Source organism: Nanorana parkeri, unplaced genomic scaffold (assembly GCF_000935625.1).
Source record: "Nanorana parkeri isolate BGI_ZX_2015 unplaced genomic scaffold, ASM93562v1 scaffold69, whole genome shotgun sequence".
NCBI classification, from domain to species: domain Eukaryota; kingdom Metazoa; phylum Chordata; class Amphibia; order Anura; family Dicroglossidae; genus Nanorana; species Nanorana parkeri.
Window position 1 is genome coordinate 2,650,299 of NW_017306337.1, and position 23,519 is coordinate 2,673,817.

The 23,519-nt window shown below is 39.9% G+C and overlaps 1 protein-coding gene across 1 annotated transcript in view; it reads left to right on the plus strand.

The window, feature by feature from the left end:
• Positions 1-23,519, plus strand: part of PSMD1 (proteasome 26S subunit, non-ATPase 1) — an 88,510-nt gene that overhangs the window by 62,218 nt on the left and 2,773 nt on the right. Inside the window, exons 17-24 of the mRNA XM_018576543.1 lie at positions 10,675-10,789; positions 10,902-11,018; positions 14,346-14,448; positions 14,852-15,021; positions 15,821-15,913; positions 17,718-17,804; positions 18,583-18,723; positions 21,341-21,489. Of these exons, the coding sequence (XP_018432045.1) occupies positions 10,675-10,789; positions 10,902-11,018; positions 14,346-14,448; positions 14,852-15,021; positions 15,821-15,913; positions 17,718-17,804; positions 18,583-18,723; positions 21,341-21,487 (973 nt within the window). The 3' untranslated portion in view covers positions 21,488-21,489. The remainder of the gene's footprint in view (positions 1-10,674; positions 10,790-10,901; positions 11,019-14,345; positions 14,449-14,851; positions 15,022-15,820; positions 15,914-17,717; positions 17,805-18,582; positions 18,724-21,340; positions 21,490-23,519) is intronic.

Here is a 23,519-nt window from a genome sequence, read left to right on the forward strand (position 1 = left end):
ACTCCTGAATTGATTCACTCAGTCTCCTTAAGAGAATCTAGTGGAGGTTGAGAGCTGGAGGTCAGCCAGAAGCCAGGCTTCTCTTGATTTTCTTCTTGAACTCCCCCCCCCTTCTTTCTTTCCCTTAGTGCCTCCCACTAAATCCAGCTGCACCCTTGGGGGCTTCACTACCATTTACTGACAACAGACCCCAACATCAACACAACAAGAGGAGATATATTTAACACATGAAATTCTAGCTAGAGAGCAGATTATTGTAGCACCCATTCCTCTAATTAAAAACACACATATACTTGTGCCATTTTAAGATCTTTTTTTTTTATTTTCCTTAAGTTTCCATTGCTTTACCAACCCTTTTCTTCTCGGGGATATTTTACATTCATTGAATATTCATGATTGTCGGATATGATTTCAGTTTAAAAAGGTAGCAGTTTGCATAAGTCCACACTGGTAAATGTACGCAGATGATACACATCAGGTTAGTTTCCTAGGAGTTAATAATAAAGAGCACTATGGGTCATGGTATGACTGCGGTCAGCACCTCTCCACCATATGAATCTGACTGTGTCTGCAGAACCAAACGGAGCCTGGAGAATTTCATGTGCAGATATTGTATACACAGAACAGGCAGCGCATATACCTCTCCAATGAAAATGAACTTTTCTCTTTTGTAGCTGCACGGGCACTTCCCACACATTAACCCCTTGGTGAACTTTGTAATTCCCATCCAAATGTGAAACCTGTTCTGGACATCTTCCTGTCAATGCTTTATCCAAGGGATACGAAAGGACACTTTTTTTTTTTCTGGCAATCGGCCCTGCAGTAATTGTATCTGTGACCTGTATACATTGCACAGAGCTTTGTATATTTCCCGACAGGAAATCTAGAATCGTTCCTTTTTTGAGATAGGAGTGTATTCAGTGTAGCTGATAAATCGCATATGGTTATGGGGTTTTGTCTTTCGGGGCTTAGAAGATGATGCACTGTAATTATTCATGTATAGTAAAGAGGATGAACTGTGTGTTATCAACGTTGCCTGCATAGATCCTAATTTCATACAGTTGTCCTGGGTGAATTACATAGTAGAAGTGGTTTCCATTTCCTCCTGTGGAATACCTTTTTGGTTTGTTAAAATAAACCTGTGCATTATAAACAATTGCTATACACAGTGGTGTAGTGGTTAGTACTTCTGCCTTGCAGCATTGGGGGTCCCTGGTTCAAATCCAGTCAGGACACTATCTGCAAGGTGTTTGCATGTTCTCCCTGTGCTTGTGAGGGTTTCCTACAGGTACTCCGGTTTTCTACAGCACTCCAAAGAAATGCAGGTAGGTTAATTGGCTCCTGTCTTAAGCTGGCCATACACCTTACAACCATCGCACGACTTTCATTGTGCGATGGTTGTAAGGTAATTAAAATCTCGTACGATCTGCCCATCTTGGACAGGCAGATCGTACTTGCGATCATCGCAAGCCTTCCCAGCTGAGGAGGGCTTCCGATTCCAATGCTGAACGGACAGTGTGCGCTTGCGCACACCGGCCCGTTCGGCATTTGTCTTCCGAGCACGCCACTATTTTCGGCGGGTTTTCGAGCCTGCTCGGAAGACAAAAGACGGGCGACCGTACAGTAGAAACGGTCGCACACCCTCCCATACACCTGCCGATTATCGTACGATCGCGGGATCACCTGTGATTATCGTACGATCGGCAGTTGTATGGGCACCTTAAATCTGCCCTGCATGCGTTCGAGATAGGGACCTTAGATTGTAAGCTCCTTGAGGGAGGGACTGATGTGAATATGCACATAAGTGCTGGGTGAATTATCAGTGCTATTTAAATACCTGTAATAATCGTTTTTTTTTTAATAAACCCTTTTTTATAAACATTTTTTAATCCTTTCAAAAAACTTTTTTTCTTTTTACATCCCAATGCTGCTTATCTCCTGCTCTGGTTTGTCACCCACTTCCTGTCTACATGCATGCGCTCCAATGTCGGCTACATATCATTGCTCTGGATCGGCTTCCTTATGGTGACAGCAGGGGGTAATGTCTGCGCAATGTGTGTTGGCATGGCCGCTTGTAATTTCCACCAAGAGTGCATTTAACAGGGTGATGACCAGGAGCACAATTGGAAGTGTCAACCGAAAACAGGAAGTGACTGAACAATGACTTTCAGGGCAGTATCACCAGATATTCTATTCTTAAATACTGCATATTTAGGAAGATTATAAACCTCTTTTGAAATTACATTAATATGTTGAGGCTGGTGCTGTACTGAATGTATAATATAACCATTACTTGGTATCTGCGCTTTTTGCAATGTTGCATTTTTAAAGGATTTTTTGGAAACCGTTATTTTACAAAGAAACCTTTCATGCAGAATGCCATTCCAATAGGACAGCTTAACAATGCCTACATACTGGGTAGCAGCATTTGTGTAGTTCAGTCAGTTAGTTACATGGTCAATCTTATCCCTGCTAGGAGAGGGGTAGAGTCTTTTTCCTCCTGTGTATAATCTGCTTTCTCTGTTGATCTTGTGTTAGGCTCAAGAAAACCTGGTTCTTCTTCTTTTTTTTTTTTTTTTTTTAATAGAGCCTACCACCTGCAGGCTTCTAGTGGTAAATACCAAATATTTTAATATTCATATGCATCACTTTACAAAAGCCAAAAAACAAACTAATTGGGACTTTACATCCAATGCACGCAACATAAAACACTAATTCATTACACAAACATACAAAAATATGTCATTTAATACAATATTCATGAAATGATAGATGGCAATATAAAAAAATAACATGTCATTTATCAGATTAATCATGTTTGAGATGGTAACTAGTATTTCTCATCACTTTACTGCACGCACATTGTCGGTACAACATTATCTTCTGGTATAAAACACAAGTCTAAGCATTTTGCGGTTCTATATATAACTTCCTCAGGACCAATATATGTGCTGTTATCACAAGAATCTTTAACTTCTCAGAATGAATACTGTCTGTGTAATTTTATGTGAAACGCATATTGATTCCATATACATTTAGTGTGTATTCTGCTATCCATGTGGAGCAAGGGTGGGCAGTCCCAGACCTCCAGGTGTTGTGGAACTACAAGTCCCAAAAGCCATTGAGTGACGGAGTTACAGGCATGCCCTCCAGAGGCAGAAGCATGTTGGTATTTGTAGTTAAAACAAAGCTGGAGGGCTGGAGTTGCCCACTCCTGATCTGGAGTCTTTCCCCACATACCATCAGGCCTATGGGTCATATCAGTCTGCAGAAGGACCATAAATGTTACAAAATGGTGCCCAACCATGCCATCCTGGCGTCCCACACGAACAGGAAGCGGTTTCTAACCAGGTTAATGGCTCGTTTTTGCCTAGTGGGCAGTAAAAAAAAAATGTTTTCTCACTCTAACTTCCGAGCTGGTAGCGCTCCCTCCAGCCTGTTTCCTCTTCCGCTGCAGCGATGGTATGTTCCCTGGCGTCCTCACATCCTATACATTGTATTGGATGTGATGACTCAAAGATTCCTAGACTGCTGAAGAGGAGGAAGAAAGATGCTTCAGGGACCAGTGTAAGAGCAAGCCAGGTAAGAGGTTTAGGGGAGTATATATTTTTTCTCCTTTTGACCCCAGGCAAAAATGAGCAGTTAACCCTTGCAGTGCGGGAGTAGCCCCTCTGCAAGGGTTAATACGATTTTTGCCTGGAGTTTTTCTTTAATATAACTGATGTGTTGAATTCTAGCTTGAATCTTTTTTTTTTGTTTGATATGTAAAAGCAGCATTATTCCCCAAACATAAGTTAGCAGCCTGTACTGCTGCTTATACTAAATGAGAACAGAGAAACATGGCCATGTACAAATATTGCAAAATACTGTCCTTTAGCATTGATCAGCAAGTAGAAGTGTTCCCATTTTCTTCCCAAATATTGGAGCCGTTCTTAATCCCTTCAGACAGTGGAAGAGTGCGTGCTTTCCTATGCATTCTTCTGCTCATCTTATACAAGCATTGTACATTGGACATTTAAATCCGGTCACAGATCTATGAGTTGAAGCACACAGGAATACACTTTGCTCTAGTGAAGGAAGCTGATGAGCTTGTTTTTGGTAAAGTTGAAGTCTGCCATTTGCAGTACACCTAGTGAAATGTTTTCCTATCTTTTTCATAAGTTCTATTTTTTTAGTTGGAAATTGCTCATAGGATTTTGTACAAAAATAAAGTTAGTGAAGGGATCCGTAAAAACTTTCCTTGGCTGGGATGCATTCTTTCCAATCTGATGTTCTGTGATTATTTGGATAGGTGTTCTTAATCTTATGTTTAATTTTTAGGGATGATGGCTTGGCAGACCTGGTATAGTTTGAGTCAACATATAAAAAAATATTTTTTTCCTTCAAAGATTTGTTTGAAATTGTCTTGAGTAATTTGTTGGCCTCCCTGCGTTTTATAGTCCTAAGCCAGACAAAATGATACCTCCATGCAATACTGTAACCATATAAAAGGAAGGCTGGGGAACAGGATGTACCACCTCAGGATGTACATTCTAGAATGTGCATGCTCTACGATTCTAAGAAATTTCTGTTATTAGTGAAAGCTTAAAGCTGAGCTCCAGGCAGATATAAAAGATGCAAATTAATGCAGCTCTGTAATCATTTATACATCATTGAATGTATTCTATACATCAGAGTAAGTATTTGAATTTGACATGGTATAAGCCTCATGCAGTCCATATGCTGCATAACTGGAGTGTGAGAGGCGGCAGGAGCCAACCAGTATATATGCTGATAGGAAGAGAAAGCAGAGTGCAAGGGAGATGAGTCCATCACTATGCTACTTCTCCTTTCACTGTCCAGTCCCAGGCTAGGGATGGCTTCAGCACCACGTGGGCTCAGAACAACTGGGTTAAATGATGCTGGCTATCAGACTGAGGACATCTAGCTGATGAAAAAGAGTACTGCAGGGGAAAGTTCTGGATTGAATGTGAATATTGCAGCAAAAGCTGTTTCTAATGGACTATTTACTTTTATCTCATTTTTGTTTGGCGGTCTGCTTTAACTTTCCTGGCTCTCCAACCATCCACAGATTTTGTGTTCTGTACTCTGATTTAAGTTTTTTTGTTCAACCTTAATCCATCAACAGGCTTAGATTGAATTTTGGGGATTAACAGTGCCATCTTTCACATAATAGTGTTTTCTACAAGGTACAGAATATTTTTTTTTTTTAACATTGGAATAAGAGCCAGTGGGGACCCAACAGAGACTTCTCCCTTTCATCCTCTGACGAGTACTGTGCTCTGTTCTTGGTTCAAGCTGATATTGTATATTTTTGTTGTACAATTCTGAACACAAACACAATCAGGGCTCTAATAACGTGACATTATAGCAATCTGTCAGACCTCGGGCGGTAACGAGAGGGGCGTAACATGCACAGGAATCCAAGGGAATTAGTGAGTTAGAAAGTGTTGAAATGCTTCTTGAGGGACTCAAAGTGTAGTCTGTTACAGAAGTAACTCCTATATTCTTGGGATGGAATGTATGTATAATATCTATTTATATGTATATTTATACACCCTCTGAGAATGGTACCATGTCAGCGGTTTAAGTAAACTGATAAACATTCCACAGCGCGCGCCTCCAGTTTGCCCATTATACTTGTACACATTCACTAGTCCACATGCATACATGATGTTTTTGTAGATTGCAGCTTGGATTGCAAGACTGTTTTCTTTTTCTTTTTTACCATTCAGAAAAAAACATTTATTACACAGCTATGGAATGTTCACCTGGGTGATAGTCTGCATGTCTAAAATTACACTGACATTTTATTTACATATTTTATGGCATCTCCAACAGCAGTCAGTGTTAGTGTATTGAGGTTTTTAGTAACTTATTAATTTTGTTCTGTTCTGCCAACGGTTATGAAATTTGTTCAGTGCCAACATTTTTTGGCCGCCTAAAGTAGACCATGCACAAGCAGATCTTTCATCAGTCATCTATCTCATGATTGCCAGTCTTTAAACAATGGAAGAGCCTGCCTTCCTTTAAGGTAAACCATGTTGTTTTTCCTGTTATCTCCTTAAAAGTGCATGCCTTAGAGCAGAACTCTGGATAAAAGTGTTCTTAACCCTTGCAGTAGGGCTACCACTGCACTGCAAGGGTTAAGTGCTCATTTTTGTCTAGGTACTTTAAAAAAATGCTCAAGCCAGTTGGCTTCTACTCCAGCCCGTGAAGCCGGTCTTCTACTCCATTGCAGCAATGGTATGTCCCTCGGAGTTCTCACATCCTATACACTGTGCATAGGACGTGATGAGTCAAGGATGGCTCTAAGGACTGGTCTAAGAGCAAGCCAGCTCCTAGGATTGGGTAAGTATAACTTTTTTTATTATTATTTTTTAGCACCGAGACAAAAACAAGCATTTTAACAATGGTCTATATCCACACTGCAAGGGTTAAGAACTCTTAGAGCCCTAAAGCCTCTCTTGCTACTTTAAGATGCATTAATTACACTGCGTGAAAATCCCTTTCATTGATTGTGTTATCACATACTATATTATGTGATGTAGGTTCATTAAAATACTAAGAAATGAAAGGTCCACTATTGGTAAAAATATTATATCCTGGTAAACGTATGTGGCTAATGCATTTGATGGTAATATTTTATATTCATTCACTTTTTTTATTTATATTTTTCTCTATTTACATGCAAATCACGCTTTTCAGCAAAAGTGGTAGTTACAGGGGTCAGGACAAACTGTATAACACTTCTGGGTGTGCCAGTTTTATCATATTTAGCATTTATTTATATGGTTTAATCGGTTTTTTTTTTCCAAAAGAAAAGTAAAACCTTTTGCTGCGCCGTTTGCTGGGGTAAGGTTTAATCCATTTACAAACACATGTCCGTCTAAGACTTTCCTATCCACAGGGTGACTACACTGTGCCACAATTTCATTGCAGAACAAATGGTTTTGTCACATTGTTAAAGGAAGTGGAAAAATAACCAGTCTGTTGGCATAATCAACACGGGATAGCTCTGTTACAAGGGGCAATATCAAACTGGTAATGCCAGTGGCAGACTACATCATGGGTAATTTTTTATTTTGCTCATAGTTCCATATGCAGGCAATAATTAGTCATGAATCATAACGTTCTGTTGTAGGACTATAAGGGCTCATTCACACAGGCATGCACATCTGTACGGAGACCTCCTTCCGGGAGGGACAGGTACCGTGTGTAATTATGGCAGCATGCAATTACATGCAGCACCTGTCCCTCCTAGGAGCAGGTCTCTGGACATATGTGCATGCCTATGTAAATGAGCCCAAAGGACTCAATCACATCGCTGTACACCGCCCAGATCATTGTGCTATATAAATACTATGTAATAATAATAATATTCCTGTTGGGGGTACAGCCATGTGTTTCTGATTAGCTGCAGTTGCTCAGCCTGTATACATCTATGACAGATTGAGAGGCTCCGCAGCTGCCTGCATGTAATCGCACGTGGAGTGAATGCCTGCAGTTAGGGACAGTTGAGCAGACCATGTCAGCCTGTCATTGATTTGTAAAGTCTTCCTTGCCGCAGCCAATTTGAAAAACGTGACAATGCCCACTGAAGAAATACACTGGTCTAGGCACTGAACGACCATGTGAATGAGCCGTAAAGTGATGTGTAAAACTTCATTTGGGCTTTACATGACTTTATGGTTTGTTTCTCAAGGACATCAGCAGTAAGAACTGTCTTAAGTTCAAAGACCTGCAGACCTAACATTGAAGTTACAAGGAACTTTCGCATTTGCTGTTGGAGTTCTACATTTATTTTACTATATTGTTTGTGTGTATATATATCTATATATATCTATAATGTACACTTAACTCCACTGTGAAATCTTCTGGTACATAGTATGTATGCATATCGTTTTTTTTTTTTTTTCTTTTTAAACATACATTTTCTTCAAAATAAGGTTTGCTTATCTGCATTATGCACCCCCAAATAACAATGCTAAGTAAAAAAAAAGCATAACGCCTTGAAAGAAAAATTTAAAAATAAATAAAAATACTGCCTTTCACGCTAGCTTCTAGCCGCTTCATGTAGGCACTGATGTTACTTTAAAAGTACCTAAGGGCATTAAACCAAACCTAAGGTAAAACTGTTTGAAAACTGGAAGATTTAAACTGAGCATATAAAGTCAAATTATTAATCCGAAGTTCCATTTAAAAATAATCAGGAAATCCAGATATAAGCAGCTCAGTCATTGCCATTGGTCCTTTTATTGATGGGCGACCTCATTGACCAGTGAGACTGATTGGGGTGGGTGTGGTTTAGTCTAATCGGTGTGGTTTAGTCTAATCTTGCATATCTCTTCAGATAATTACCATCCAAGACAATTTATAGGTCTTTCGTGTTATGAATGCACAACCATTCAAAATTCGGTTGTCCTTTAATGTTAAAGCTGTGGTTGTTAGCAGCACAATTATTATAAAACCTGAAACCTGTAAATGGCAATTGTCACTGGAGTGGGAAAATTGCTTCCCTTGAATGTCTTCAGAGCTACAGTGTGTAGCCTTTTATGAGCTCATCCCACATGGGCGTTCAATAGACCTTTTGAAAGTTCTTGAACAGGCGAGAAGTCTATGTATAAACTGCTTTATTAAGAAACATTTTTGTACATTTGCGGTGTAAAAGTAGAAAAAAAGCAATGTTTGGAAAAAAAGTGTCGCAATGAATACGGAGGATTCAAAATTACAGGCTAGGTGGTGATGACCTGTATATGAAGGCTAAAGAAGCATGGGCATTAGAATACCAGCAATACATGGGTACAGAAGTAGCAAGTTGACCGTGTAACAGATGAGTAGTTTAAATATAGAGGTTTTTCAGTAGTTTGCCATGTTGTCAGAACTAATGCTGTATATTGGCTTTGGAGAAACATAATATGTAACTGCTTATATGTGCTGGTAACCTCACACATTTGTTTGTATTTAGTACATTGTTTAGGTGTGTCTGTTTTACAAAGCACTGATGTAGGGCTGCAATCAACTAATCGATTAATTGATAATGAGAATAGTTGGCAACGATTGAGGGTTTTATTTTTTTTTAATACAACCAATCGATTTTTTTTTAAATTGATTAGTTGCCCGATTTACTTTTTCCAATGAATAGTTAGCTACAGCCCTAGAGATCAGTTGCCAACTATCATCGATTAGTTGGATCCCCTCGCTCTCTCCTCCACACTGGGAGGGAGGGCACAGCAAGCAGTGGATGGGTGCAATAGCCAGCCTGCTATTCGCTATTGCAAATTGAAATGGCCAATAGCAGGCTGGCTATTGCCCCAGCCTGCTACCTGTTGTTGTATTTACATTCAGCTGCCGTCTACGGAATCTTGTCACCGGCAGCTGTCATTCCCTGACAGAGGCTATTCAAGTGCCATGTGCTTGCAGTACAATTATTTTTAAAAGATTGGAAAAAAGTAATTTTCAGTGTCGGCGTGACATTCTCCTGCGGGAGGTGTTTTGCAGTACCATTCTTATTAATGGCACCACCCACCCACAATGCGATCGCACGCACTGGAATGCACGGTACCGCAATGCCGCAGAAACTTGTGCATGCAGTTTTATTCTGACATACACAAATGCAGTGTTACAAAGTTTATTTTAAATTACGGATGGTATTTGATCGGATAAAAAAAAAAAAATTATCGGCCAACTAATAGATTATGACAATAATCATTAGTTGCAGCCCTACACTGCTGTATTGGTCTTAAACAATGCATTTCTTGCAGTTGGTTTCTTATGCAAATAATTCATAATGACTTATCAAATATTACGTTGTTTCCGTGAAAACTAAAGGAATAAACCACTCCGTAACCCCAAAACATTCCATTTTGCTTAGTGATCTCACTTTGTTAAATAGCGCTTTGCCAGCGACTCTTTTTACACATGTTTACATGCCGTTTTTCTATAAGGTAGAATAGAGTAAGCTTTATCACACATAGGAATTGGTGACAGGTAGCATGTTGACACTACAAATGTGCAGTTAATCATCCGGCTGTCGCCACTGGTTGCTCCGTTTACATTCTTGTACAACTCTGCTGTGTTAAACCAGCTGGATATTTCATTTTCAAAAATAAACAACCCCCCTCCAAGTAGCCTCTGCAAGTATTGCTCTCATCTATTTTATAGCAGTACATGCGGAACCTAAACTGCTTTCTCTATCCGGGCCAGCTGTACTATCTAGCGTGTGCATAACTGGGGTAGACTGTTTACTATTTTATTACAATTGTCATTATTGCCTTTCCGCCTGTTATGTCTATTACATTTTGAATTTTCCATAAGTGTCTTTGTTCAACAATATGAAGCACAATATTTATATTTTAGTATACTTTATAAACACTTCAGAAATGAAGTAAATACATTAGTAAATGTGTATTACAATAAGGTAGGTTAATATAATATAAACTTGTATAGCTTCTAAATTATTTGTATAGCACCATAAATTTCAGCATATGTCCTAACTGTAGCTAAGGCTTTTGTGTTCTGTAACGCCTGGAGTTCAGTGAGTCATGTAGTCAGATTTCTTCTGTTGTACTCTATGCAGTAGACAAACTATAGAACTGCTGTTGAAATCTTCTTGCCTTTGTTAAAGCTTTTGAGAGAACTTGTTCTGACCCAGAGTTTCTATACCTTCTACAGAACACCTGAGCAATGTCCAAGTGTAGTATCATTGTTGTCTGAAAGCTACAATCCTCATGTGCGTTATGGAGCAGCTATGGCTCTGGGTATCTGCTGCTCTGGTACTGGAAACAAGGTAAGAAACTTATATTTCTCCAGATATTGAGTCTACCTGGAGCCTAGTTTACAGCATATAACATTGGATAAGATGTGAGCTTGTAAATCAACATTTCTATCTCGTTTTTCAGGAAGCCATTAACCTATTGGAACCAATGACAAATGACCCAGTGAATTATGTGCGTCAGGGTGCGCTGATCTCCTCTGCTCTGATCATGATCCAGCAGACTGAAGTTACCTGTCCAAAGGTGTGTGAATGCAATATTATTGTATCTGCCAGTGTTCGGTTTTCTTACTGACCTGTATGTGAAATTCTAAAGATTCAAGGTTGGTTTTACACATGTCCAACCTCAGCTACACCACCTCTATCAATCTGTGCATAGAGTTCATTACCTCCAAGAATGTAGTTACAAATATTATTCTTTAACTTTGTTGCATCCCATAGATGCAACCTAATCTCCGAACACACTACTATTTCTACTTCATTCTTCCCAAGAGCAGCATACTATGTTTCATTACATGCTTGTCTGCATGGCTTCTGTAGAGCTCTTCTTCCTTGGAATGTCCTGTCTTTCTCCATTAGGCCACGTTTATACCAGGGTGTTTCGTTGCGCGTTTTTTTTCCATTCTGAAACGCATGCAAAATAAAAGCCCATGTATTCCTATGGGGCTGTGTACACAAACGCACTGAATTGTGCATCAAAATACATCTGGTGTTTGATAAGTGTCACAAAAGAAGTTCAGGAACTATTTTAGCCTGTTTTACGCCATATACTTCAATAGAAATGCGCCGTTCAGTGCAATTTTGTGTTTGTGCGTTTTTTTTAGCGTGTCTTTGCAGCTGAGACTGGTTTTGATTGGACAACTGTAAAACAAGCTAAAGGCACACCTTAGAGCGCTATTGTTTAGGAACTGAATCCTCCTGTAAAAGTGCTATAACACACATTAAAAATGCTCTAAAAAAAAAAAATATGCGAAAAGCGTGCTGAAACGCTGTCGTCCTGGTGTGAATGGGGTCTTAGGATGCATATATACAGGTGCAGTATGCAGAAGCACATCCAGCATCTGTGGTTCTAGAACTGTGCGGATTAAGTTCAAATGAACAAGGCTAAGCAAACGCTTTCTCGATCACTTCTCAAGCCATTGAAATCGGTACACTATTCAGCATGTGAGCATCAGGGACTTAAACTAAGTGCCAAATTTGAACTCCTCCTGTTTTAAAGGATTGCTCCCTAGCTCCCCAGTGTTTATAGTGTATTTAATGCCAAGAACCAAAATGTAATATATTGCAGCTTACCAGTCCTCAGATGTTATGGCTGCATTGGTTGCGATCCTCCCAGTAGCTCACTTCTATGTCATAGGTTGACAGCTCCTACTTATTGTACTATGTTTATGGAAAAGCAGCATTGTCACCCTAGGACTGAAGGTATGTTAGGACTACAGAACACCTCCTCAGAACAGGGGGTTCTGAGGTATCCTGTGAGGGAAGATGAGACTACTTGAGAAAGCATTGCAGAGTGCCCAGAACACAGAACAGTGCTCTGTTTCTGGCAGGATCTGTAGGTGTTTTTCACTCAATGAACAGATATAACAAAATGCTTTGAATGATGTATTAAAGGAGAACTATGGGGTTAAGGCTTTTCCCCATGGGGTAACGAGGGGGCACAAACTGACGTCCTCCCGTCACCCTAGGCTCAGTATACCGCTGTAGCTCGCAGTATACGGCGATCTGCTGCTCGCGGTATACTAACACGCTGAAGCGGATCCCGACAATTATGTCTGGATCCGCCCAGCTGCGTGACTGACAGCTGGCTCTGCCTACCTAGAGGCAGAGCGAGCTGTACCCTCCCCCGTCCGTTCCGTCATTCAGCGCTGGCGGAGTGGGGAGTGGGGAATCCAGCCCGTCCCCTGTAACAGCAGAGAGCCGTGACAGGATTGAGAGGTGAGGGAATGTCGGTATGTGTTCGCTCACCTCCCGATCTACTGAGCCGACCTGTGACAGTCTCATTGTCACAGGTCCGCTAGAACTTTGAGGTGAGTGAATAGCACTCACCTCATAGTTCTCCTTTTAAATAGATCAAATAGGAGCAAAAAAAGGTAATGGTTAGTGTTTACATATATTTAGATCATAAAGGAGACTATTTCTAACTTCACTTGGCATACCATTTTTATTCCCCTCATTCCCAATTTGAGACTGAATTTCCTCTCATACTGACTGCCCTCACCATTGATATCTGCACTGTGCCTATCCCACCTATTCAGTTCCCATACATTTTCTGCAGGAGATCTTTATTTTTTTTAACCATTTTTTTTAGATGGGTGGCATGCACATTCATAGGTTTTTATTATACCTCTTTGATCATTCTCATCTATTAGACTTCAGCACTAGTTCTGGAGACTGTTACAGTTCAAGCTCGTCGGTATTTTACTGACACGGAAAGTGAAAGCAGCTCAGTGAGGTTAGCAGAACTCAATGAGCCGTAACATCGGAAGCACGTGGACCACAACTTGTGGATCCACTACAACATGGCCTTGACACTGCTTGTGTACTTAAGACTTTTTTCCCTTCATAAATATTACATCAGCCTTCCATGCCTGTTCTAGCTGGTAGTCTATTACACTTATTCTAAATAGCTCTTTGCCTAACTCCCTATGTTCTTTCTTGGACACAGATTGTCTTCCCACCTTGGTATGTGTCAGTCTGGGAGAACTCCATGCCTAAATTAAATAAACAGTCTATAAAAGAGATAATAAAGTCTGTGTTTCCACAGTTGGATTCAAGTACAGAACAGAACCTTTATAGTGAATTAAACCCTGGCACTAATAGCCTCCTCTTGGACGATCATTGCGTAATGAAACAAACGGAGATTGAAGGAGGCAAACCTCCATGTCAAAAAGACACCCTCCTGAAAAAGGAATATAGTATCATTGCTGCATCTGTTTATTGACATTACTCCTTATGGCTGCTCAAGGGCAAATCTTAGGCCCTCATATTATGCCTTTACTTGTCATTATGCTGTTATAAGCTGTAGGCATGACAATGCCCATGTTCGGCATCCTGAACATGGTCCTTCGAGCAGGCAGGCGCCACTGGAGCATTAGGTCTGGTGTGCATCTGCCTCATTGTATTCCTGCTTCCTGAAGATGTGATTATAGTTCAGAATGTAGAATGTGCTGGGAGATGTATTTGTCCCTCTCCCTATGGGCTCAAATAGTGTTCCAGTAGCATTCCATAAGTGAAATGTACTTACCTGCAATAAGGATGGATATCTAGTTAGGAAGGCTTTTGTTCAAAATTTATAACTTGCTGGCTAATGTAATTAAAAAAAATAATCTAATTCTTTCAGCTTTGAAAAGTGCCGTATACCATATATTGCAGATAAAAAGAAGCTTATTTGGTAAAGCATAGAGCAAAGTGTGCATTGCACAAGAACCATTAACCAGTCCTTTTTTTGACTAGTAAACTGAAGCCTGGGGATGGTGGATATGGGTCACTGCACTTTACACTTCATCGTTGCACTCTGCAGACTTTTTTTCGTGATTTGTAATTTTCTTTCTCTATATCTGGTTTTCAGGTTGCTCAGTTTCGGCAGTTGTACTCCAAAGTGATCAATGACAAACACGATGATGTCATGGCAAAGTTTGGTGCTATTCTGGCTCAAGGAATCCTTGATGCAGGTATTTAGAAAATGTTTAGTGTGCAGATATGATCAGCCATAATTTTGTCTGTAAAGCACAGACCTTAGCACTTAGTTCAGTCAATTTTACTGGAAGCCTTCCAGTTCCCAAGGGGTTATTCTCATTGTGGGGATGTCACTTGTATACATTACTTTTCTCTAGAAGCCAGCAGATAATAGCTTTATAATGATATTAGATGGCTGCACCTGGCCCCTTGGCGGTAATGGCCTTGCCTGCTGCCCTCTTCACCCTGCTCTGAATGAAAGAAGGGACTGGCCTTCACATACTGATTTAACCTTTCGGCTGCTGCACACAGTTTATTCTTGGTGCTATAAAAGTGAATACTTTACTTCTGCAATAATTTATATTTTAGAACTAATACACTGCTTTTCTTTTTTTGAAGGAGGACACAATGTTACCATTTCATTGCAGTCTCGCACTGGCCACACTCACATGCCTTCTGTGGTAGGAGTCCTGGTGTTCACTCAGTTTTGGTTCTGGTTCCCACTTTCGCACTTCCTGTCTCTATCTTTTACTCCAACCTGTGTCATTGGCCTAAATAAAGACCTAAAGGTGAGTGCCTTCATCTTTTCTGTAATACATTGGGTAGTAATGTCTTTTTTGTATGTCTCAGTTTCAGATGGTTGGCTTCCTGTTGTCATTGTAGCAGTGAATGAGTTACAGTAAATGTAGCATCACAAGTCCCCCTAAACTTAAAAGAGAAATGCATAATCCTCTTACAGACCTTATGATGCGGGATCACTCACCACTCATTAGCAACTCATAGTAATGATAGACAGCACTGTTAATGAGATTTATTAACTCCTTCAGTCTCTTTGCATGGTGCAATGGTTGCAGGACAGGTGTCCGGCCTTTGTTGTGGAAATTAGGAGACTGTAAATTGACCTAAAAACCTAAGTATTTACAGTAGCTCTTTAATATTGAAGCTGTAATGGTACACATTATACATTCTTTGCAGTGAGGAGGCTGTTGTGTTGATATCACTTCACAAAGTGTTAGTGGCCTCGACATCTGGAACGTGGCATTCAGCTGCTAAATACCTTTTCATTAGTAGGCAGAGATGGCTCTTTTTAGTTACTTAATAAAATGGTTGAGTGTTTTTCTGGCTTTCCATATTTTCTGGAGACATAATGAATCGACCGATAATGCTTTGATCATTACTAGCCACACTGTGCTGCTTAAATTGGCAATTTAATAATACGGACCCATGCCTGGACTCTTGCATATGATAGACATGCATGTATGCTAAATAATCATGTTAACTGTCACAATCCAGTGATCACGTACAAGCTATAGGAATGTGGAGGTTTTTTGCGCCACATAATTTCATTTAAGTTTTTCCTATTTCCAGATGCCGAAGGTTCAGTACAGATCAAATTGCAAACCTTCAACATTTGCCTACCCTGCTCCTCTTGAGGTACCCAAAGAAAAAGAGAAGGAGAAGGTAGGTATTAACTTAAGTGTATTCTGTTGTCAAAATTAAACTATTTGTGAAAGCTGCATTACATTGTTATGATGCATTTTGTAATGAAAATGTGTAGTTTGGTATATCTTTCATATATTACATACTTGTGGTTGAGCATATGCACCAACTTAGAATAATCTATGCTGACACAACCAGAGCCCTGTGGGCCCCTGGCATCATGAAAGAGGGAAGGTGCTGATCTGAAGTCTATACGTATTTGTTTGAGGGGGTTTTGGGGAAAACCTGCTCTTGCAATTTCATTTTGACTTTGTGCGCAAACATCTTTTTCTTGATTTTGTATATCCTCAAACTGTTTCAACTTGAAGAAGAGATGTAGTGTTGTGATGACCCATGCTTTATGAAACGTGTGTTTGCCATGGAGATTGAATGTAGGCTGGTAAGCATGCCATAATGCACATCAAATGGCAGACAGCACAAGACATTAAAGTGTGAGGAGGTTTCACTGGTTGAACCTCCATTATTTCTGAGATAATGGCAAGAAAACTATTTTCTCTATTGTCCATTTAGGAACAAAGCTTTACAATAGACATCTTAGGGTTATATTGCCGCCTACAAACGAAATGGACACTAGACACACATAAAACTGAAGGACAATCCCCTAGAGGCTATAACCCCTCCCACCCCACACTTGCTCAGTTTTACTTAGTGTCCTTTGGATGGATCGTGAACATCGAGAAGTCATATCTGATTCCATCACAATGCTTGGAGTTCCTGGTCCTTTCTCCTCAGGGAAATACTTTTCTGCCCCAGGAAAAGTGGACGAGGCTGCAATGCCAGGTTCGCTATCTTCAATCCTGACATTGATCTTCACAAAGATGTATGAGTGCTGTGTCTGATGGTTTCCACCTTCAAACAGTTTTATTTGCTCGGTTCTACTCAAGATCCTTGCAGTATACCAGAATATTCTCATTGCATGGACAAATCCAGTCTTTCTCTGGACAAGATCCTTAAACCAAGATGTCTGTCTTGGCTTCTGGAATTGACGCTTCCAATCAACATCCTAGTGTTACAGACAATTCACCTGTCATTAGTTCATTGGACCCCAGGAGGCTGTATGGAGCACCTGTGGCTTCTTGTACTGGCTGCACATGCATGAGCACTTAGGCAGACGGTTTCCCTTTTTTTTTTATAGAAGGTCCTTAAAGTGTCTGTAAGGTTGTGACCTTGTCTTATTTACATACATTTTGCAAGTTGGATGTGTCTCCAGATGCTAGTTTTAGTAGAAAGGTTCCACACAAAGTTGGGTTGGATCACCTGTGCTTGTGTTGGTTTGCCTATGTCTCAGTTTGAACTGCTTTTGGAAGTCCCTAGTTTGCTTATTTTCAAGCTGTGTCCCTCAATGAACAATGGAGAAAATAGGATGCATGTTCTCTCTGTAAAATAATTTTCCCATTGAGGAACACAGCTCACTCCACTCATGTGCGGTCACTCTCACTTTTGGACTGCTTGCTACAACTAAGCAGGTTCATAGCCTCTAGGGGGGCTGGCCTTTTAGTTTTCTGAGTATCTAGTGTCCATTTGTCCTGTAGCCTGTAGTAGAACACTAGGTTGCTTATTGTAAATCAGTGTCTCTCAATGGACTCAAGGGTGCAAATATGGAACAGGAAACTGCTATAAGTCCCAAATGTGTATGCTGTGCATGGGATGATATAACCCTGTATTAAGTGTATATTGTTCTTGTATATTGTATACTGTAGTTAAAAACAAAAGAACATTTGAAGTCAGTGTGGCTTTTAATAATATATTACCATCTACTCTTTAGGTATCTACTGCCGTCCTGTCCATTACAGCTAAAGCAAAGAAGAAGGAGAAAGAAAAGGAAAAGAAAGAGGAGGAAAAAATGGAAGTGGTAAGATTCTTCAGCAGTGTATCCCAATGACATAGTCCATAAAATGCATAATCACAGTGCCCTCAGAAGCCTAATCTGTGTACATATGTGCATACATAATCCGCCTGATATCTACAGTTTATTAGTCTTTCATAGTACAAGTTTCGATCCAGTGGTATTTTCATATAGCCTAAACTTACAGCATTCAGCAGAAAACTTTTAAGAACAGCTCGGGGCATGTAAAACATTATCACTTTCAGTGGGGCTACCCTCACACTGCAAGGGTGAAGTGCTCGTTTTGGTCTAGGTTTTAAAATAAGAAAGCTATACTCACCCAATCCTCAGTCCCGCCTGGATACCTGATTGGTACAGCAGCCTTTTCTCCCCCAGGCCCTTGCGGCCTAAGGATCCATGAGGACCTTGAGGAACAGTCAATAGCCGGAGCGGGATAAAGGTGAGCGGTCATCGCTGCGGGACCGAGGATCAGGTAAATGCATCTTCTTAATTACAGGCCCTACACTAAAACGAGTACTTAACCCTTGCATTGTGGGGGTAGCCCCACTGCAAGGGTTAATTTTTACATGCTTGGAGTTCGTTCTTAACATGATTGCAGTGGTTTCAGGTTGAAGGATATTGCTTACACTTATGGACTGTTATGGGCATAAAGCCACTGGGCTACTAATAAGTTTTATCTTTATAAAATACTGTAATAAAAAAAAATATGAATCCTAATGTATGTGGTGCTGCCATCAATACATGCATATAGATAAATCTCACATATAACTTTAATATGTTCCAGGATGAAACTGAGAAAAAAGAAGAGAAAAAGAAGGAACCAGAGCCAAACTTTCAGCTACTGGAAAATCCAGCTCGGGTGATGCCAGCTCAGCTGAAAGTCCTTACTATGCCAGAGGGCTCCCGTTATCAACCTTTTAAGCCTGTAAGTACAGCGAAATTCTTTTAGGTAATCCGTATGCGCTGATGAGAAAGCAATGTCTAAACTGCTAGAGAGAGCAAATAAAGTTAACCTGTCATGAAAAGAATATTAGAGCTGCAATTGTTGTCCACCTGCAAACAAAAATGCTAGCTGCTGCTTGTTGGTGATGGTTTTCCAGTGGCTTCCATATTAGAAATTGTGTATAAACACAACTGCACAATGAAGACGGGTTTATTGAGTCCTGCACTGCCATACATTATGCTGCACTTGTGAAACTTGATGCAGGAGCGATTTCTGGTCTGTTGTGGTGGTTTTATGCAGCTCATTCAAATGACTGGGGGTTGCCTTAACAGAACACACATTAACACATGGCTTAACCGCACTGCAATAGACTTCCTGCCTTTGAATTGGCCTAAGACACTTATTTAATTGCTGTAAAGGAAAATTGGCAATGTTCAGCAATAGTTAAAAGAATCTGTCAAACCTGCTATTACTACTTTTGTTACTCATTGACTTAACAAAACTACAGCTTGGATTATTATTTACAAAATTGTGATTGCACTTATTATCCGAAAGGCCTGTTTGATTGAAGGCACTTCCAGTTGGTAGGTGTCCATTCAAGGTTCTGTTTCACCCTCTATCTATTTGTCTGTTTGGTTTTCTATCAATTCTGTCTTTCCTGAAATCATAACTTCCTGTTTGTCAGTTGCAGTTGTTGTTGTTGTTCCATGTTATTGTTCAAATGATTTAAACAATTAAGCGCTTTATTGGAAAGAGCATTAACTTTTAGTACATTAGTTTCTTGAAAAGATGGCAACAAATCAGGCATTGCAAGCATAAAGTTCTCCAATCATTTTAGGTATAGATTTGACCAGCTCTGTCATTGTTGATCAAACAAGATTTCAGAGGACCTTTGAATAAAAGTTGAAGGGCCTCCCATCAGGCCACAATCGGTTTGGATCAAATTAAGCAAAGTAGTTGTTCTTTCTAGTAGTGAGTGTCCTACAAATATTGATGCGGGTACATTGTGTACAAAATATCAGGTGACAGCTAAGGATCTGTCCTTGATAACAACTGTGTTCATAATTCTATTGTAAGAAAAACACTGGAGGAGAGTGGTGGTCAAGGGAAATTATTTGTGAGGCAAGATGCTGCTTTCCAATAAAAATGTGTTGCTCTATCAGGTTTTTTTGGTAGCATGGTAAATACCTGGGCGAATGAATGGGTACATTGGAATCCAGTCAATACAATCTCTGTGTTAAGGATTTAGCTATCTTGTGCTTCCACTTATACACTAGAAATGCTGCATAAAAGGCTTTAGTGTATTTCCGTATTGTCCATTGAGGGGCACAGGATTGTAAAATCTAGCAAATGTAGGTTGCGTTGCCAGATGCACAATATTTGGACCCTGGAAACACAAAAATGTTAAACCAGTCCTCCTAAAACCCGCCTCTGTCCATGTCAAGTGTTTTTTTTTTTTTTTTGTGTGTCCTAGGAGATTGGTTACATTTTCCTAATCTCTGCTGTGGAAAACCCTCATTTTTTTTTCCTTCTACTTTTTTTCTTTTCCTCAATGAAAATATTTGCTAGAGTCCATCTTCAGGCAAACAAAAAAATACAGAACCTGCATTAGACATGAGGTCAGCACTCTTTAGACCATTGTAACAGAAATGGAAGAGGCTGCAGGAACTGGTCTAGCAGCCCTGAGGAAGTCGGTGGGAGAGGGGAATTTTTCCAGATTCAGAGTGCGATGCAACCTTTATTATGTCTAGTCTCCTAAGAACTCTCGTAGTGAGTGAACATGAGCAGACTGATGCAAATTACTTCACAGTTGGCGCAGGTGCACACTTTTTATATTTTCCTGCTACTTTCTCTTTGACTGGTGACAGTTAAGGCTGATGGAGTTGAGCGCTAAAGTCCTTCCTGGCGTGCTTTCCTGTAGTGATTCAGTCACCTCCAGCTATAAGCGACCCTCATCAGCACTTGTAGCTTGGGATTGTGAGTAATTGCATTGCGCCTAGCTGTTCCCTGCCCTGCAGTGCAGCATTTTGTTACATAGACCCACAGAGGACAGACCCGCTGTTTAGGGTAGCTTCAGCCCACACTCCACTGTTGTCTATAGCAGCAATTTCTAGGATCCCCGAGAAGAAAAAGATGTCTCCAACACAAATGTTGGGACCCCTATTACTATTGGGGTTGTCCTCCCTGGAGCCTTTCACAGTTTAGCAGCTATGACCTCACAAACATTCACAAGACCTCTTATCAACTTCGACTCCAACCACAAAGGCTGACTTAACATTTTGTGTTTTGGCTTTGTCCAATCCTCTTAAAGGCAGCACTATAACCCACATGCCATAATTGTTCTACAATCCTGTGTCCTTCATTGGATTAAAAAAAAAAAATTTAACAGTAACTACAAAAATCTTATTTTTTGAGGTACATTGCCCGAGTGTCATGAATTTTTGCTGCTGGGTTATTCATTAATAAAAGAAAACGTGTCCTTGTGATTTTTTTTTTTTTTTACATGTATACCTGCATATGACTATCAGTGTGTGCACGTAAGTTGTCTTGTAAAAAGTGTTTTGGGTTTTGTTTTTTTAAACATCTCCACTTTTAACAGCTCTCAATTGGTGGCATAATAATCCTTCGAGACACTAGTGAGGAGGAAGAACAGCTAGTGGAACCTGTTGCTGCACACGGTCCCAAAATTGAAGAGGAAGAGCAGGAACCAGAGCCTCCAGAGCCTTTTGAGTACATTGATGACTAAAAGTAAGTGTTGGCTACCCATTATACTGGATATTACTGATTAAAGTGCAAAGATATTACACTTTTATCTCCTTAAAGAGGAACAGTACCCTTATGTCAACAAATGACACTCTACGTCTCCATCGTGAAGTGCCCAAATGACTGCTCACGTACATTGTACGTGCAGAACTATTCAGTGTTTTGAAATGCCGGTAACGCTGAGAATAAGCGGTTACTGTTCATTAATGGATGCCTCCGTATTGATGCATCCATTAATTAAATAGTTAAAATTTTGTAAAAGCTTCTTTCTTTCATCAATGAAAGAGAAGCTGTTACAAATACGGGCGATCCGGCATTGGACAGGTGAAATGGCAGAAGCAGAACATGACTCGCTGCCTTTGCTATTTCACTTTTGACAGCTCTATAGACATCCGGCATGTATCAAACATCTGATCGTCTGTGGACGATCAGAAGCCTACTGAGATCTATTGCTGTCAGGATCAGTGTCTCTAAGGCTATCATTGGCTGTTCCTAAGCTTGGAGCAGCCTAATAACCAAAAAAAAAAATTAAATTAGCAAGCAGTCATAGTGATTGCTTGATATAATAGAGGGGAAAAAATGTGTAAAGTGTAAAAAAGTTACATTAAAAAGATATACAAATATATTTTTATACTATAATTATCAACAATGAACCCCTTACAATGACAATCTGCAGCTGAGGTGCAGATTTGTTTTCACCCTAAGGGGTTAATTTAATGGAACCCCCTCATGTCGGCGTTGTTCAAAGTATGTCACTGTCCTCAAGTGTGACACTTAATGACAGTGACATTGTAGGCCACCTAACCAAACCACTATTAGTTTTTAGAGAAACAAATAAATAAAATGTTAGCTTTTAGTTTTAGGCTGAAAAGTACAGAAACATTTCTGCAATCCTAGAGATCTGAGGTGTTTCCAAATAAAGGACAAATAAATTCATGTATTTTAATGCTTTTTTTTTTTTTAGCTGTGCTATTTAAAAAAAATAAAAACTGGGGAGAAAGTGTTTTTTTTTTTTTTTTTTTTTTTTTTTTTCTTTTTTATTTTCCTTTATGTTCATACTAAGTGAGGCGTTGGGTACACATATATCATATAAATATAGCCCCATCTGTCCTCTAAAAAACAATAATATATGTGGGTGCACTTAGTAAGAAAGTATATTATTGCCATGGAAGAATCGCACAGCAAAAATGTGAAAAGTGCTTCAGTCATTTACGAACAGAAACTGGGGGGGAAAAAAAGCTGTCATGACGGGGTTAAATCATTACAACCTCCTATTCCTGATTCAGTATCTGTTTTTCGGTTGGAATTGGTTTTAACTAGGGGTTAACCAGGGGTTAAATAAGAGAATTTTATTGGAAAACCGTTAAAGCAGATTACAGGAAAAGGCTGTCATCTGCACGTAACAGCTGCAGCTAATTACAGTGTGGCATAATGGTTAATTGTATCCATCTATGACCACTGATCATTATGAAGCATTTACTGTAAGTTGGCATTATGAACATGTGGCTGCGACAGTGATTTGTTATCGAGGCGCTGGGAACTTTGCCTGTCAAACTGGCAGAGAGTCCTGACGGGCACATGTGGGAGTGCACAAAGTAGGAAATACTAGATACACCCTGGAGGCCGATGTAAAATTTTACAGGTACTTCCAACCAATAGTTAATCTGATATTTCAGTAACTGAAGCGCTGCACATTATGGAGATTGCACAAGCCTCTGTCGCCGTTATTTAGTTCCATAAATTGATGCCTGGTCTACCAATGCTGGTCAGGCACAAAATTTCTATGAAGATTGATTATGTACAACCAGGTTACTTTGTATTCGGGGCCAGGCATTTACATAGTGGAACTTTACTACATGAAATCTGTAAACAGTGCTCCGTTTCCTGAGCTGCCTCCTTACGTAATATATGGTATGCACCATTCATTTTAATGCAATTTCATTATATTCAATGGGGATTTGTCCTCAATAAGAATTCAGCTTTGAAGTTCCAGACCAAAAAGAGTGGCGGTTAGT